At 40.4% G+C, this 19,952-nt stretch overlaps 1 protein-coding gene across 1 annotated transcript in view; it reads right to left on the bottom strand.

Moving 5' to 3' along the window:
- Positions 1 to 19,952, bottom strand: part of LOC124719002 — a 146,196-nt gene that overhangs the window by 8,942 nt on the left and 117,302 nt on the right. The window contains exons 6-7 of the mRNA XM_047244673.1: positions 18,952 to 19,131; positions 503 to 733 (exon numbers count right to left, since the gene is read on the bottom strand). Of these exons, the coding sequence (XP_047100629.1) occupies positions 503 to 733; positions 18,952 to 19,131 (411 nt within the window). The remainder of the gene's footprint in view (positions 1 to 502; positions 734 to 18,951; positions 19,132 to 19,952) is intronic.

Genomic DNA, 19,952 nt, shown 5'->3' with positions numbered 1-19,952 from the left:
CTTGCTACAGCTGTTTTATTTAATGTGATAATTGCAACTTATGAATTAAATTTTGATTAAGTTTGGCTCTATGGAGAGCGGGAGTATTATAACCTGGAGTGCAAGACCCCATGGGTAGTAATGCAGATCCTCTTTGGTCAGTGACCACACTAGTAATGGCTAGGTTTGAGCAATGAACATTACAACTCAATGCTCTCATCCACCTATCCTTACAGTAAACCAAAAATGACTGTTTCTAACCAGAATCTTTACTAGTAACAAAATGACTCTGAACATTTCTTTCCATCAACAAACATTTCAACTCCAGCTGTGGTGTCTCAGAGACCCACCAACCTTTCGGATTTCCCTAACTTTTCCATAGAATTCAGTTACCTCATAATTATTAGTTATCCTCGTTTCTGAGACGAGCCGATGCTCTGTTTTCACATACAGTCGTATGCAAGATACGTAAATTCACCGATACAGGAGTGGTACAAGGAACAGACTGAGCAATACTTCTCACCTGAGCTTCAATAGCCTGTTGGGAAATTCACCAAATGGCACAGCTTTGATATTGCCGCTCCTCAATATATCGAGACACTGTAGCTCCTTCAATTCCACAATGAGTCGAAGGCTTGGCTGTAGTTTAGCCAAGTCCTCAGTGCATTGAAGAATTAGTGTGTGCAGAGTTGGTAGCTGTGAAATATAAGCCATGGCAGTGCCACTCAGCCCATTGCACCGGGAAAGCTCCAATCTGAAGAAAGAAAAGTAATCATCATCACACACCATGCTGGGTACAATATACACAGTGGCCTCATTAGACTGCCAACGCTGTCTTTGACGTGTAAATTTACAAGTTCCCACCAAAAATAATTTGCAGTTGAGTATCTCAATAAACGGGGCTGTTGAAAATAATAATAATAATAATAATAATAATAATAATAATAATACAACACAGAACAAAAAGGCTGTGGCAAAGGAGCACGAGGATGTAAAGACCAACTGATAATAGATGCAGAGGTGACATAGCAAGCTAAAATTAAACAAAAGTCGCTACACTACGCATACATTGATTACCAAAAAGCTTTTGATAGTGTACCCCACTCATGGTTACTACAGATATTGGAAATATACAAAGTAGATCCTAAATTGATACAGTTCCTAAACATAGTTATGAAAAACTGGAAAACCACACTTAATATCCAAATAAATTCAAATATCACATCACAGCCAATACAGATTAAGTGTGGAATATACCAAGGAGACCCATTAAGTCCTTTCTGGTTCTGCCTTGCTCTGAACCCACTATCCAACATGCTAAATAATACAAATTATGGATACAATATTACTGGAACATACCCACACAAAATCACACATTTGCTATACATGGATGATCTAAAACTACTGGCAGCAACAAATCAACAACTCAACCAATTACTAAAGATAACAGAAGTATTCAGCAATGATATAAATATGGCTTTTGGAACAGACAAATGTAAGAAAAATAGCATAGTCAAGGGAAAACACACTAAACAAGAAGATTACATAATGGGTAACCACAGCGACTGCATAGAAGCAATGGAAAAAACAGATGCCTAAAATATCTAGGCTACAGACAAAAAATAGGAATAGATAATACAAATATTAAAGAAGAACTAAAAGAAAAATATAGACAAAGACTAACAAAAATACTGAAAACAGAATTGACAGCAAGAAACAAGACAAAAGCTATAAATACTTACGCTATACCAATACTGACCTACTCATTTGGAGTAGTGAAATGGAGTAACACAGACCTAGAAGCACTCAATACACTTACACGATCACAATGCCACAAATATAGAATACATCACATACATTCAGCAACTGAAAGATTCACATTAAGCAGAAAGGAAGGAGGAAGGGGATTTATCAACATCAAAAACCTACATTATGGACAGGTAGACAATTTAAGAAAATTCTTTCTAGAACGAGCAGAAACTAGCAAAATACACAAAGCAATCACCCATATAAATACATCGGCTACACCACTGCAATTTCATAACCACTTCTACAACCCTTTAGATCACATAACATCAACAGATACGAAGAAAGCAAATTGGAAAAAGAAAACACTACATGGCAAGCACCCGTATCATCTAACACAGCCACACATCAATCAAGACACATCCAACACATGGCTAAGAAAAGGCAACATATACAGTGAGACGTAAGGATTCATGATTGCAATACAGGATCAAACAATATACACCAGATATTACAGCAAGGATATTATTAAAGACCCCAATACCACAACAGATAAATGCAGACTTTGCAAACAACAAATAGAAACAGTAGATCACATAACAAGTGGATGTACAATACTAGCAAATACAGAATACCCCAGAAGACATGACAATGTAGCAAAAATAATACATCAACAGCTTGACTTACAACATAAACTTATAAAACAACATGTTCCCACATACAAGTATGTACCACAAAATATACTGGAGAATGATGAATACAAATTATACTGGAACAGAACTGTTATAACAGATAAAACAACACCACATAATAAACCTGACATCATATTCACCAATAAAAAGAAGAAATTAACACAACTAACCGAAATATCCATACCCAATACAACAAATATACAAAAGAAAACAGGAGAAAAAATTGAAAAATACATACAACTGGCTGAGGAAGTCAAGGACATGTGGCATCAGGATAAAGTTGACATTATACCAATTATACTATCAACTACAGGAGTCATACCACACAATATCCACCAGTACATCAACGCAATACAGCTACATCCAAACTTATGTATACAACTACAGAAATCAGTAATTACTGATACATGTTCAATTACCCGAAAGTTCCTAAATGCAATATAACACATACCGTACAGTTAAAAGGAAATGACGCTTGATCAAGGTCCGCGTCACTTTCCATTTTTAACCAGACTTAACGTCTGAGAAAGTAAAGAAAAAACAATAATAATAACAATAATAATAATAATAATAATAATAATAATAATAATAATAATTTTTGTGTTAACAATCAGCAATGAAACTGGAAAATGTGTCTGTTTTTGCAGTGAACACAATACATCACTTCACTACACAATATTATACACCACTTTGCAAAACAACATGGTAAACAAGCATCACATACAAGTTATTTTATTTGTATCTTCTTACTTATTACATACTGGGAAGTCATTTATACAAAGTACACATTCATATCCACATGAAATGCTCATGTGAATTGAGCCTGCATCTAAATCATGTTAATTCAAGAATATTTTGTGTACTTTGTCACTCCTTTTTAATTTCGTTCTGTAAATTTTCTTTATTCTAATATATTTGTAACTAAACATTTTGGTTACTGAAATATTCATAAATGATAAACCAAAATGAACTGTCCTGTGTGAAATCAGTGCTAGAGAGAAGCACTCTATGATTGTGAATGAAATGGTCTCGAAACTTGAAAACTCTTGTTCTTGTAAACAGAACACGACAATGAGACTGTCAACAAAAATAATAAAAAAGAGATAAGTAGGAAAAATATGCATTTATAATTAACACTGGCCGCAAAAATATAATCTAACATTTCCTCTTATTTTATCTCCCTCAGGGGGAGAATTCACACAGAGAGGCCGGCAGGTCGTGATACCTTGGGGTGGCAATCCCATCACACAAATTTATATGTGCAGAGTTCGTGATGCAGCCCAGGGATTGTAAAACTGCTGGCAAACTCACAAACACCCTCCGATACAAGGCTGCATCGACTGGTAGAAAATGGGAGATCTTATAGGAGAAACAATTTGGCGTTACGCATTACTCACTGAAATGACAAAGGTCATCTGATATAGAATGAAATTTTCACTCTACAGCGGAGTGTGTGCTGATATGAAACTTCCTGGCAGATTAAAACTGTGTGCCGGACCGAGACTCGATCTCGGGACCTTTGCCTTTCGCGGGCAGGTGCTCTACCAACTGAGCTACCCAAGCATGACTCACGACCTGTCCTGACATCTTTAATTCCACCAGTACCGCATCTCCTACCTTCCAAACTTCACAGAAGCTCTCCTGCAAACCTTGCAGAACTAGCACTCCTGGAAGAAAGGACATTGCGGAGACATGGCCTAGCCACAGACCGCGGTCGTGAGTCGTGCTTGGGTAACTCAGTTGGTAGAGCACTTGCCCACGAAAGGCAAAGGTCCCGAGTTCAAGTCTCGGTCCAGCACACAGTTTTAATCTGCCAGGAAGTTTCGTCATTGGATATGTTTTCATAGCACATTGGAACTCTTTGCCAGGCGCAGTGCGTATTGTGTTCAAGCATAATGATTTTTCTGGAGACTAGAAATCTACTCTGTAGGAATCAGCATGGGTTTCGAAAAAGACGGTCATGTGAAACCCAGCTCGCGCTATTCGTCCACGAGACTCAGAGGGCCATAGACACGGGTTCACAGGTAGATGCCGTGTTTCTTGACTTCCGCAAGGCGTTCGATACAGTTCCCCACAGTCATTTAATGAACAAAGTAAGAGCATATGGACTATCAGACCAATTGTGTGATTGGATTGAGGAGTTCCTAGATAACAGGACGCAGCATGTCATTCTCAATGGAGAGAAGTCTTCCGAAGTTAGAGTGATTTCAGGTGTGCCGCAGGAGAGTGTCATAGGACCGTTGCTATTCACAATATACATAAATGACCTGGTAGATGACATCTGAAGTTCACTGAGACTTTTTGCAGATGATGCTGTGGTGTATCGAGAGGTTGTAACAATGGAAAATTGTACTGAAATGCAGGAGGATCTGCAGCGAATTGACGCATGGTGCAGGGAATGGCAATTGAAACTCAATGTAGACAAGTGTAATGTGCTGCAAATACACAGAAAGATAGATCCCTTATCATTTAGCTACAATATAGCAGATCAGTAACTGGAAGCAGTTAATTCCATAAATTATCTGGGAGTAGGCATTAGGAGTGATTTAAAATGGAATGATCATATAATGTTGATCGTCGGTAAAGCAGATGCCAGACTGAGATTCATTGGAAGAATCCTAAGGAAATGCAATCTGAAAACAAAGGAAGTAGGTTACAGTACGATTGTTCGCCCACTGCTTGAATACTGCTCAGCAGTGTGGGATCCGTACCAGATAGGGTTGATAGAAGAGGTACAGAAGATCCAATGGAGAGCAGTAGGCTTCGTTACAGGATCATTTAGTAATCACAAAAGTGTTACGTAGATGATAGATAAACTCCAGTGGAAGACTCTGCAGGAGAGACGCTCAGTAGCGCGGTACGGGCTTTTGTCAAAGTTTCGAGAACATACCTTCACCGAAGAGTCAAGCAGTATATTGCTCCCTCCTACGTATATCTCGCGAAGAGACCATGAGGATAAAATCAGAGAAATTAGAGCCCACACAGAGGCATACCGACAATCCTTCTTTCCACGAACAATATGAGACTGGAATAGAAGGGAGAACCGATAGAGGTACTCAAGGTACCCTCCGCCACACACCGTCAGGTGGCTTGCGGAGTTTGGATGTAGATGTAGATTGCAACGTGGCACTGACTCCAATTGGTTGATGCCCCTGTGGAAATATTGCCTCTATTAACCACCCGTAATTGCGAAAGTGTTGCCGGTGCAGGATTTTGTGCACTTACTAACCTCTCCACGTCTCAAATGTTCAATGGGATTCATGTTGGGTGATCTTGGTGACCGAGCATCCGGAATACTCTTCAGAGCAATCACAAAGAATTGTTGCCTGGTGAGATGGTGCATTGATGTCCACAAAAATTTAATCACAGTTTCGGAACACGAAGTCCGTGAATAGCTGCAAATGGTCTCCAAACAGCCGAACATAACCATTTCCAGCCAATGATCAGTTTGGTTGCTCCAGAGGACCCAGTCCACTCCATGTAAATAAAGTGATCATCATCATGGAGCCACCAGTAGCTTGCACAGTGCCTTATTGACAGCTTCGGTCCATGGCTTTATGGGATCTGTGCTACATCAAACCCTACCATCACCTTTTATCGAGTGCAACTGATATTTATCTGACACACCACGGTTTTCCAGTCATCTAGGGTCCATTCGATATGGTCACGAGACCAGGAGAGGTGCTATAGCCAATGTCGTGCTGTCAGCCAAGGCACTTTTGTCTGTCATCTGCTGCCGTAGCCCATTAACGCCAAATTTTGCAACATTGTCTTAACAGATACATTCCTTGCGAACCCCACATTGATTTCTGGTATTATTTCACATAGTATTGAGTGTGTGTTAGCACTGACAACTCTATGCGAATCTCACTGTTCTCAGTCTAAATTAAGGCCGTCGCCCACTGCGATGTCGGTGGAAATGCCTGAAATTTGTTATTCTCAACACATGCTTGACACTATAGATCTCAGAGTATTGAATTCTCTAACAGGGTGTATACGTGGACAAGGGAAAAAATCCTGGATTTCGCAGTTAAAACCACACTTTCCCCCAGGTGAAATTACACTTTTTCCGTGTTAAATGACAATCTACTCTTCCTCGGCACTGAAAAACTCATCAATCCTTTTAATATTTATGGTTTTATATACCAACGTAGAATTTCCAGGCACTTTAGAAAATGAAACTCAGGGGAGAAAACACGTTTTGAAAGACCTCTGATGTGCAGCAACATGTACACTACATATTTTCGTATAACGAAGGTATAAATTTGAATTCCACCAAACACCGCATGTCACTTTCCGAAGCACTGAAATCAAGATTGCGCAACTGCCAGTCATAGCTCATGTCAGGTCATCTCACGAGCTGATGACAGCATAGGACACGTGATGTAGACAGCCAATAGCAAGATTACTCTTCAGTAGCGTGAACACACAAATAAGAAAAGTTAATGGTTTAAATTAATATACATAGTATTCAGATGTAATATTGGTCTCTAAGTTTAATACGCTGGAAGAGAAGCTAAGCTTCCATGAATAATATTGATCTTTCTTGCGCGTGTTACACTTATAAGATACATCACACACTTGTGCTAGTAAAATTTTTAATAAAGACGTAAATGTCTGATCTTCTGGGCTTGCATTCTTCAAAATAGTCATCCTCAAACAGTTGATTTTTATATGAGAGTCAAACGCTTTGTGATTTAAGAAATTCATTGTACATCTCGCACGTAGTTTTATCTTGCATAAAAGGAAATCTGCTTCGAATGTAACGCTTTTCAAACCACCATTTGCAATATTTTCCCGTGACCTGTTAGAAAAGGGTTCATTTCAGCAGTTGCAAGAGAGGACCAGATAACAGGCATCACCGCGCTTACGCAGCTACAATCACGCAGGAAGCCCATATGTTCGTACAGGTAAAACATTAAAAGATCTTACATTATGTCATAAAAGAAAAAAGACAAAAGAGGATGCTTTAAGAGCGTCAGAATTTCGTCATGTGCACTTGAAATGCAGCAAACAGTTGAAACTAGCCAATAGTGTGAAATTAAACACTTAATTTATTTGAAACGGACTGCCTCGGCAGAAAAGATTAATAAAAGCCAAATTTCTTTAGACTTCATTTTTCTGTAAGGCGATGAATGCTTGACTGTCAGAAAGGTGGGAATAAAGTCTGAAACTAACAACATATTTTAGCCTTCCGTAATTATGCGCACGTATTTTAATTCATTTGATATCTCCCGGCCACAAAAATCCATTTTGTTATCATTTAACATGAGAACAATAAACGATGAGTAAATAACAAAATCACTGAACGTAAACACAGGTCACGTGGAGACGACCCATCTCCCACCCCCCCCCCCCCCCCCCCCCCACAGCTCAGACTGCTCTGTGCATCAGCCCCGGATTTACTTTATTTCCGAACCGAGGCAAAATTAAGTAGTGGCGCCCCACCACACTTCTGTAACCAGAAGTGGGAGAAGGTACTACTCATACGCAACTCACCTGCGCATGTGCAAGAGCCCACCCGCAACTGCTCAAATGAATATAATTTAAACAGTTGTCACGTCACGTTCATCAGAGGCAATTTGTTGTTATAAAGCATTGCATAGTCTTCCTGAAGCCTTTGACACACTGCTGTTGGCAGACACTTGTATGAGCATTGTTTTGTTGTTGCAGACGACATTTCCTTTACAACTTAAGTGTCATTTTCGTTTTTTTTCTCTCTCGTTCATGTTTTGTTACTACAGTATTATTCTGCTCTAGTGGGATACAGTAATTTCCTTTGTTAGAGTATTGGTTCTTACCAGTCAAAATCACAAAAATTTAACTGAAAACTAAAACAATGAAAAATTCCCGGAATTCTCAACAATTCCCGGGTTTTTCCCAGATGAAAAAATTCCCGGGTTTTTCCCGGATCTCCCAGTTGTCCCGGGTCGTATACACCCCGTCTAATGATTTATGAACTGGAAAGAGCTATGCGTCTGGCTCAACTACCATTCTACATTCAAAGTCTTAATTCCCACAGTGCAGCCATAATCACATCAGAAACCTTTTCACACTAATCAGCTGAGAAAAATGACAGCTTGCCAATGCACTGCCCTTTTATACCTCGTGTATGCAATACTATCACCATCTGAATACATGCGTATCACTACCCTGTGATCTTCATCACCTCAGTGTAAAGCTGAAGACAATGGTTTCAACTGAATTCAATTTCTACTGTGGCTGATAAAATTATACATTAATTTTGTGTGTTGTTTACTGTGTAAAGCTCAGCTACAGAAATAACTACGATATAAATATATGAAGTATACAGGAAGATGCAAAACAAAACAAAAATATTGTGGTGTAACATGACATTTCATGAGGAATGTTGTTGTTGTGGTCTTCAGTCCTGAGACTGGTTTGATGCAGCTCTCCATGCTACTCTATCCTGTGCAAGCTTCTTCATCTCCCAGTACCTACTGCAACCTACATCCTTCTGAATCTGCTTAGTGTATTCATCTCTTTGTCTCCCTCTACGATTTTTACCCTCCGCGCTGCCCTCCAATACTAAATTGGTGATCCCTTGATGCCTCAGAACATGTCCTACCAACCGATCCCTTCTTCTAGTCAAGTTGTGCCACAAACTTCTCTTCTCCCCAATCCTATTCAATACCTCCTCATTAGCTATGTGATCTACCCATCTAATCTTCAGCATTCTTCTGTAGCACCACATTTCAAAAGCTTCTATTCTCTTCCTGTCCGAACTATTTATCATCCATGTTTCACTTCCATACAAGGCCACACTCCATACAAATACTTTCAGAAACGACTTCCTGACACTTAAATCTATACTCGATGTTAACAAATTTCTCTTCTTCAGAAATGCTTTCCTTGCCATTGCCAGTCTACATTTTATATCCTCTCTACTTCGACCATCATCAGTTATTTTGCTCCCCAAATAGCAAAACTCCTTTACTACTTTAAGTGTCTCATTTCCTAATCTAATTCCCTCAGCATCACCCGATTTAATTCGACTACATTCCATTATCCTCGTTTTGCTTTTGTTGATGTTCATCTTATATCCTCCTTTCAAGACGCTATCCATTCCATTCAACTGCTCTTCCAAGTCCTTTGCTGTCTCCGACAGGATTACAATGTCATCGGCGAACCTCAAAGTTTTTATTTCTTGTCCATGGATTTTAATACCTACTCCGAATTTTTATTTTGTTTCCTTTACTGCTTGCTCAATATACAGATTGAATAACATCGGGGAGAGGCTACAACCCTGTCTCCTGTCTCACTCCCTTCCCAACCACTGCTTCCCTTTCATGCCCCTCGACTCTTATAACTGCCATCTGGTTTTTGTACAAATTGTAAATAGCCTTTCGCTCCCTGTATTTTACCTCTGCCATCTTCAGAATTTGGAAGAGAGTATTCCAGTCAACATTGTCAAAAGCTTTCTCTAAGTCTACAAATGCTGGAAACGTACATTTGCCTTTCCTTAATCTTTCTTCTAAGATACGTCGTAAGGTCAGTATTGCCTCACGTGTTCCAGTATTTCTACGGAATCCAAACTGATCTTCCCCGAGGTCGGCTTCTACTAGTTTTTCCATACGTCTGTAAAGAATTCACGTTAGTATTTTGCAGCTGTGGCTTATTAAACTGATTGTTCGTTAATTTTCACATCTGTCAACACCTGCTTTCTTTGGGATTGGAATTATTATATTCTTCTTGAAGTCTGAGGGTACTTCGCCTGTTTCATACGTCTTGCTCACCAGATGGTAGAGTTTTGTCAGGACTGGCTCTCCCAATGCCGTCAGTAGTTCCAATGGAATGTTGTCTACTCCTGGGGCATTGTTTCGACTCAGATCTTTCAGTGCTCTGTGAAACTCTTCACGCAGTATCGTATCTCCCATTTCATCTTCATCTACATCCTCTTCCATTTCCATAATATTGTCCTCAAGTACATCGCCCTTGTATAGACCTTCTATATTCATGAGGAAATGCCATGATATACTCTTAGACTCTTTGAGAAGTGGAAGATATTCATGTGAATACAAAGAGAAAAACTATTATTTTAAGATAATTGAGCCACAGTGGAGCAAAACGCTGTTGCTAGTCTTCTGTTTATGCAGAGCCAAAAATATATGAAGGAGCTGCATGAGTGGTGACCAGATGTCACATGGTGTAGTGTATGTGTTATTCTGTGCAGCCACTGATGAAAAGTATTATGGTGGCCCAGAAAGGAATAACAAAAGAGCCTGTATTAGCAATGAACATTATGTAACATTTAATGTATTGCACTTACTCTACTATAGATGGACATGAAAGGAGCAGCAGTCTGGTGCTTACAGTAAAGTACATTGTATTAATGGTTAATTTGACAATAAATGGTTGAAGTGATGGAACTCTTGTTATGAATCCTTTACATTGTTTGAGCTAAGTCATGAAATTTTCAAGGAAGAGGATCTGAGCAAAGTGAAGAATAGCATGACCAGCTCTAAAAGATAAATTTATAGGCTACTGTAGTATCCAGTAGATACTAGCACACAAACTGAATCCACAAAAGTTGTGTGCTATTCTGAGAGGATGTACGTAACTGGTAGGTTTGACATCTGCTGAGACTGCTATGCACATGACAAAATTGGGATTGGCCACTCTTGTATGCAGCATGTCAAATCCTGCAACACTGCGTAAAAAAACTGTGCAGCTTCGACATAATAGAGGCACACGATTCCATGAAGAAATTTCTGGACAGCCAGCCAATGCTTTGCGACAGATACCGAGGTAAAATTGGCAGTCCAGAGATGGCTGTATTCCAAATCAGACAGACTTTTATGAACAGGGCATATCGAAAAGTCTGACGAAATACAGTTACACATAGGTGCCAGGCCTAAGAACACTGCTACTTCTGTTGTAGTAGGCGTGAACAAACATCATCATTTAGTGCCACAATGGGTGCAGTGCCTTAGTCATAAACTTAACCCTATGACGTCACAGGCCGTCCTCATACCTCACTGAAAACTGATAATTTAGCATTTTCGTGAAACTTCCAATATTTCTCAATGACATCCAATTTCTTTTTCGAAGGACAGTAAAAGGCCAAAGCATAATCTTGGATGAGCATCTAACTTGAGGTGAACAAACAGTTGCAGCTTGCAGGAAATCTCTCTCGTCTACACTCAAGCAAATGATTTAGAAAATTATTTCCACATTCAAATTAAACAAATCTTTACTGCTGCGATGAAGTTCAACAAAGCACGTATAATGAAAATTCCATACGGTTTCGGCAAGCAATGAACACAGGTGTAATATACACTGTCCAGTCACGTTAATGTGCCCACATGTTAAACGCCCAAATAAACATCCCCTGCAGGCCAAACTGTTACGAGACATGCGGGAAACGTGTCAACAACGCGCAAACGGCCCGATCGAGGTGGTACCGCAGATTCTCGATCGGCTTTAAATCCGGGGATTTGGTAGCCAGGAGAGCGTGGTAAACTCATCCTTAGGAGAGCGTCGTAAACTCATCCTTCTGTTCTTCTGACAACAACATCCACTGCGAGCTGTGTGACACATTGCATTGTTCTGTTGGTAGATGGTACTGGGACATGGAAAAGCAAACTGCACGCAGGGGTGGGCACGGTCCCAAAGGATACATGTATACTTGTGTTGATCCATTGTGGCTTCCAGAATGAGATGACACGGGAAAAACAGGACACGCCGCCAAAAAAAAAAAAAAAAAAAAAAAAAAAAAAAAAAAAAAAAAAAAAAAAAAAACAGGAAACGCCACCAAAAAAAAAAAAAACAGGAAACGCCACAAAAAAAAACAGGAAACGCCACAAAAAAAAACAGGAAACGCCACAAAAAAAAACAGGAAACGCCAACAAAAAAAAACAGGAAACGCCAACAAAAATAAACAGGAAACGCCAACAAAAAAAAACAGGAAACGCCAACAAAAAAAACAGGAAACGCCAACAAAAAAAACAGGAAACGCCAACAAAAAAAACAGGAAACGCCACAAAAAAAACAGGAAACGCCACAAAAAAAACAGGAAACGCCACAAAAAAAACAGGAAACGCCACAAAAAAAACAGGAAACGCCACAAAAAAAACAGGAAACGCCACAAAAAAAACAGGAAACGCCACAAAAAAAACAGGAAACGCCACAAAAAAAACAGGAAACGCCACAAAAAAAACAGGAAACGCCACAAAAAAAACAGGAAACGCCACAAAAAAAACAGGAAACGCCACAAAAAAAACAGGAAACGCCACAAAAAAAACAGGAAACGCCACAAAAAAAACAGGAAACGCCACAAAAAAAACAGGAAACGCCACAAAAAAACAGGAAACGCCACAAAAAAAACAGGAAACGCCACAAAAAAAACAGGAAACGCCACAAAAAAAACAGGAAACGCCACAAAAAAAACAGGAAACGCCACAAAAAAAACAGGAAACGCCACAAAAAAAACAGGAAACGCCACAAAAAAAACAGGAAACGCCACAAAAAAAACAGGAAACGCCACAAAAAAAACAGGAAACGCCACAAAAAAAACAGGAAACGCCACAAAAAAAACAGGAAACGCCACAAAAAAAACAGGAAACGCCACAAAAAAAACAGGAAACGCCACAAAAAAAACAGGAAACGCCACAAAAAAACCGGAAACGCCACAAAAAAAACAGGAAACGCCACAAAAAAACAGGAAACGCCACAAAAAAAACAGGAAACGCCACAAAAAAAACAGGAAACGCCACAAAAAAAACAGGAAACGCCACAAAAAAAACAGGAAACGCCACAAAAAAAACAGGAAACGCCACAAAAAAAACAGGAAACGCCACAAAAAAAACAGGAAACGCCACAAAAAAAACAGGAAACGCCACAAAAAAAACAGGAAACGCCACAAAAAAAACAGGAAACGCCACAAAAAAAACAGGAAACGCCACAAAAAAAACAGGAAACGCCACAAAAAAAACAGGAAACGCCACAAAAACAGGAAACGCCACAAAAACAGGAAACGCCACAAAAACAGGAAACGCCACAAAAACATTCACCAGATCATAATGCTTGTTCCCTGTTTACTTTTAGAAGCTTCACACCATAGGCAACAATGGCCAATGGCCAGCAATCTGATGGAGCATATGGCACCATTTGTCTGAAAATGCCATCTGTCGCCACTTAATTAAGTCCAGTTGCAGTATTGGCATACAAATGCGTCGTCTAAGAACTGCAGTCGGCACAGGTACGTGAACCGGGTGCCCACTACGGAGGCCCACGCACGGTAGCATTCGCTGAACGGTCGTCTAGGAGACGATGTGCGTAGATAGCCTCTCGTTGCATCCGGGCAGTCAGTTGTTCGACAGCTACACGTCTACCGTATTTACTCGAATCTTAGCCACACTCGAATCTAAGCCGCACCTGAAATTTGAACATGAGACACAATTGAGGTCAAGTGGATGAAGATACAGCTACAGTAGTTTGGTGCGAGTCATAACCTTAACAGTTTAGCTTTACCAAGTAGCCATTGTTATGTCAGGCGCTCCGTCCGTATTTATACGGGTACCCTTCCTTTTTCACGTCTGGTTCGAATCGATTGCTTATTTTTCTTTGATCTGATAAGTGCCGTTCGCTTTGTTATAGGTGTTAACATCGCTCTAAGCTGAAAATACATTACTGTACAGTGTCATGCATTGTTTGTCACATTCTGATAATGAGTGTTTACAGTCTGTCGCCGCTCGCGGCATATCTTGCTTTTGTGCACCCTACCGCCGCTTACAAAAAAAAAAAAAAGGAGAGAGAGAGAGAGGAATCGTCCCACTAGCGAAACAATGTCAAAGAGATTGCTATTTGTTGTTACTTACACTGCTGCTTTATTGGATAATGATCAACAAGAACCAAATAATAGACTGCGTACGATAGAAGATGTTCTGAACGAGAGTTTAGCGAAAATTTTTCTCCGTTTGAAAATCTTTGCAGACGCCTCTTTAGTACATTACATTCTGCACAGAAATTAGAGTCATCTTAGATTTAATTGCCGTGCTTCATTTCTGACTGTGTCAGTATTAGCATAAGAATAATACGAATATGAACATGACATGATATGTATATTTTTCCACGTTTGATGTTGTCTCACTCTAGTTTCGGTTTATTAGGCAAAGAGAATTTAAATGAGATAGCAGCAAAGACGAAAGAATACATGGTAAAATGTTTATATTCATATTATTCTTATGGTGAACGGAATTCATAAAAGTTCCTATTAGCAACCATCTCTTCTCACAGGTAGGAAAGAATTCAGAACGTAGAGTTGGCCATATTGACAAACATCCCAAACAGTTTTGCCAGTCGGATTTTTGTAGTACATTGAAATGCTGCTAGATTCGAAGATGAACAATACGCAATTTGTATTTACTTCGTCGGATAACGTATGAAAATGCAGTGATTGAAACTCGGAGCGGAGAAAAAAAGCTAGTCTTCCACCTTTTTTGTTTTAATTTATTTACTGACGCAGAGGTTTTGGCACCAGTATTTATCTTTGTGCCTGCAAAGCGTGCCTGTGTAGCGCTACATATATTCGACAGCAGAACTTAGTTGTGGCGGCACCTACCAACATTTTTCAGAACTTCCGCTTACTTTGCACTCGATTCTAAGCCGCAGGCGGTTTTTTGGATCACAAAAACCGGAAAAAAAGTGCGGCTTAGATTCAAGTAAATACGGTACTTGCCTGTGCACATCTCCACAGCCATCATTCACCTCTGTCATCTACGCCCCTCGGCACACCACAGTTGCCTCGGCGCCAGTTTTGGGTAGCCCCATTTTGTCGTGCACGGTATACTTTATACACAGCAGCACGGGAACAGTTTACGTACTCTGCCATTTCATTTCATAAATGTTTCCACCCTCGGCCCAAAAGCCAACGATCGTGCCCTTTTGGACGTCGGATAAATCGCTCCGTCTCCACATTAGGACGACGACTGCACTGTTTTCTGCTTCCCGGACACCCTTTATACTCCCTTGACTGCTAGCACTGCAACCTTCCACTTCCGAGTGGTTACTGCATGATGCTGCTTAACACAGGCAGTGGTCACATTGATGGGGATAGACTGTGTACATGTAAAACTTTCAGTTGTTCAAATATCTTACGGGTTTGCTGCCGGGTGACGTCGTCGAACACCGCCAATATTTTGACAGAAGCACACCCTGCCATTCTCAAGGCACAAATGCGAGGAAGAAGAAATGTGCTAGCAAATTTAATACCTCAGCTCACAGAGGAGAAACAAGGAAGACACCCCACACAGAACAAGTGTCAACACAACCAAAGCTAACCAACATCAGAAATATCGATAGTTACTGTTAATCAACAGGTGAGGGAGCACTGATTCTGTCCCTCTGTTTTTTGATGAGAGACAGAGCTGGATTCCAAGCAGCATTTAAAAAAAATCCACCATCTCTGTTAATAAGGTTGCTCGATAGTCTGATTTCAACAGCTTCCTTAATAACACTATCCCAATAGCTGGACGTGCAAGCCAGAATCTCCGTGTTGCTGTATTCCATTGGATGACCAGTGTCAAGGCAATGTTCTGCAAAAGCGGATTTGCCCGGCTGTTGTAAGTGTGTGTGACGCTTATGTTCAATACACTGGTCTTCCACAGTCATTGTCTGACCAACATATGACATGCCACAACTGCAAGGAATACAATAGACCCCAGCCTTACGCAAACCGAGATCATCTTTTACAGGTGTCAACAGGGCCTTTTCTTAGAAGGTGGTCAAAAAACACATTTCACATCATATTTCCGCAAAATATGGCGAATCCTGCTGGAAATGCTTCCTGCGTAAGGCAAAAAAGCCGTAGACTTAGGTGCCACTTCGTTGCTATCGTCACTCACCCGTTGCACAGAAGGCTGATGGCGCAACGCACGTTTGATCTGCCTCTCACTATAACCATTCTGACGAAAGGTGGCTTCGAAATGTTCTAGCTCAGCTACCAAACTTTCAGGGTCTGAGATAACGTGGGGCCTGTGAACCAAGGTGCGAAGTACTCCTTCACGCTGAGCTGGATGGTGACAACTATCAGCTCGCAGGTACAAGTCAGTGTGGGTGGGCTTCCTATAAACAGAATGTCCCAACGTACCATCAGTCTTCCTTTTGACCAACACATCAAGGAAGGGAAGGCATCCGTTCTTTTCCACCTCTATAGTGAACTGAATATTCCGGTGGATTGAATTCATATGTTCCAAAAACCAGTTTAAATTCTCACTACCACGAGGCCAAACAACAAAAGTATCGTCTGCATATCTGAAAAAACACGCAGGTTTCAAGGTCCCTGACTCCAATGCACGTTCCTCAAAGTCCTCCATAAACAAATTGGCCACAATAGGTGACAATTGGCTTTGAGTGACGATAGCAACGAAGTGGCACCTAAGTCTACGGATTTTTTGCCTTACGCAGGAAGCATTTCCAGCAGGATTGGCCATATTTTGCGGAAATATGATGTGAAATGTGTTTTTTGACCACCTTCTAAGAAAAGGCCCTGTTGATGCCTGTAAAAGATGATCTCGGTTTGCGTAAGGCTGGGGTCTATCGTATTCCTTGCAGTTGTGGCATGTCATATATTGGTCAGACAATGAGGACTGTGGAAGACCGGTGTATTGAACATAAGCGTCACACACACTTACAACAGCTGGGCAAATCCGCTTTTGCAGAACATTGCCTTGACACCGGTCATCCAATGGAATACAGCAACACGGAGATTCTGGCTTGCACGTCCAGATATTGGGATAGTGTTATTAAGGAAGCTGTTGAAATCAGACTATCGAGCAACCTTATTAACAGAGATGGTGGATTTTGTTTAAATGCTGCTTGGAATCCAGCTCTGTCTCTCATCAAAAAACAGAGGGACAGAATCAGTGCTACCTCACCTGTTGATTAACAATAACTATCGATATTTCTGATGTTGGTTAGCTTTGGTTGTGTTGACACTTGTTCTGTGTGTGGTGTCTTCCTTGTTTCTCCTCTGTGAGCTGAGGTATTAAATTTGCTAGCACATTTCTTCTTCCTTGCATTTGTGCCTTGAGAACGGCAGGGTGTGCTCCTGTCCAAATATCGGCAGTGTTCGGCGACGTCGCCCGGCTGCAAATCCGAAAGTTATTTGAACATTCGATTCGCCGGGAGAAGTTAAGATCTAAAACTTTTAGTTGTTTCATCATATCAGCCCCTCCTATGACCACACTGGATTTTCACATTCAGTTTACTTCATCGGTTTCTTAGTGACTGGATACCTTAGTACCTCCCCTCACATATCAAACACCTATAATAACGTCACAACCGCAACACCAGATTGGATACGTCCACCGTTTTGGCTGTGCCTCATCACAGCATGAAGTCTTTCTCAATTTCCTCCTCAATTTCAGTCATATGACTGTGGAGCAAATTATGCTGTAACTTGGGTCTTACCCAAAACCAGTCTGTATTCAATACACATTAAAGCTTTAGTAGCAGTGTGGTTGCAGTTGCCTGAAACTCCAGTCGTGTGTGTGTGTGTGTGTGTGTGTGTGTGTGTGTGTGTGTGTGTGTGTGTGAAGAAGACCTTAATGGCTGATAGCTTTATTTGTGTTGTGGCAGTCTTTTTGTTGTTTCCTTCTTATAATATTGTTACATTCCACCCTGGATTTTCCATTGTTTGATTTAGTGTAGCTTCCCTCATTATGATTTTCCGGCCCTTTTTTATTATTGTTTTCTTCTTGCCATCTCATTAACTTCTCTTGGCCTATTACTTGTCACTCTCCTTCTGACATGCAGCTTCTTTCTATGATCCTTCTGTACTGTTATCACACATCTGTGTTAAATACGACTATTCACATTTGATAATAATTTAACGAGGAAATTTCTTCATGTTAATAATGCTGACACTTCTTAAACTACAGATATTCATTGCCATATGAATTGTCATCAGCATTATTATTTTAACTACTATCATTGTAATTATATATTGCTCATGTGCCGTACAAATTGTAATGTTTACTCACTTAGGAAATCTAATATGTAAAACAGGGCATAAAGAACCCTATCCTGCAAGCTGAAATAAATCCATCAATAAATAAGTACAGTAATGCCATTAATTCGTTAAAGTGGCATGCACACTGCAGCAGCCCCTTAAGCAGGCAAAACTGCACTGCCGGGCACACCTAAACATCTTTGTTTCCCAGACAAACTTGCACACACTTGTCACCGAACAGCTGTCGTCCTACGGCCACAGATGTTCAACACTGCATTTCTCACCTGTGGTTCTCTAGAAAATTTTGCTGGATTTGATGTCCCCTATTCCGGTCTGAACTTTTGATCTGATTGTTCTATATTACATTATATAGGATGAAGAAAAACAAACTGCCATAATCATCAATGTGGCCAGATTGTTATAAGTATACTCTACACAAAGAGTCTGTAGTGGCTGCCTCTGTATAACTTGTGTCTTTCCACACCTGTGGCGGTTATCCATCACTCATATGATTCAGAGAACACTTTGTGCAAAAAAAACGAATGAAGGAAAACTACTAACATTTCCAAATGTCTCAGACAGTGTATCTCACTCAGTGCTACGTCGGTAAGTTTGTACGAGGCGCATATCCTCAGCTCTCGCAGGTTAGGACAGCCCTGGGAAATGGCAATCACTGTCTCATCCAGAAGGTCAGTCGTATACTGCATCAGCAACCGTCGCAGCTGTGTCAGACATCCAGGCCTGCAATTACAAAAAAGGAACATATGTAAGGGAGTTACAGGTAAGAACAGGTATTAAGGGGAAAAATATGGATATCCAATTATTTTTTTATAGTAATCCAATTACATGTATACAAATCTATCATTAAAGAGCCTACACATTAGTAATTGTAAAAGTATGCACATTTTTACTCTTAAAACATACCGGGTGTCCAGAAAAGGACTCCCCGATTTCAAAATTAAATATCTCGAAAACAAAGATCGATAGAGGAATGCAGTAAACGGTACGTTTATTGTGAAAGCTGTAAGAAGTTTATACAGCAGTTTGAAATAACAGTTACAAAGGCTGCTAACAGATGGCGCTGTAATCGCCATACGTAATGCCTAGTATAAATACTGATCCGAAGCCCAGGGCGATCAGTTCCACTATTTAAACGTGAAAGGAGGTTAGCGTACCGAAGGAAGAGATTAAAACCATGTACTCCATTTAACAATGCGTTTTTCTGGTGCTAGAGTACCACAGGTTAGAAGAGAGTCCTACGGCAACAAGGCGAAGTTTTCAAGCACGATTTAATGTTCCAAAAGGACCCGATGCGAAAACCATTCGTACGCTCTTCGCAAAATTTCAACGAACAGGCAACGTAACTGATGATCTAGTGGGGCATGTTGGCCGCAAGCAAACCGCAGTTACGCCTGAAAATATTGCCACAGTTTCTGGAATTATTCAGCGAAATCCAATGTCATCCGTCTGTAGAATTGCATCTGAGTCTGGTTTGAAGCGTTCCAGCACGCAGAAAATACTGAGGAAGAGCCTACACATGTTTCCATTCAAAATTCAAATGA

The sequence above is a fragment of the Schistocerca piceifrons genome, chromosome 10 (genome assembly GCF_021461385.2).
Source record: "Schistocerca piceifrons isolate TAMUIC-IGC-003096 chromosome 10, iqSchPice1.1, whole genome shotgun sequence".
Lineage (NCBI taxonomy): Eukaryota > Metazoa > Arthropoda > Insecta > Orthoptera > Acrididae > Schistocerca > Schistocerca piceifrons.
This window is presented reverse-complemented; position numbering and strand designations above follow the sequence as displayed.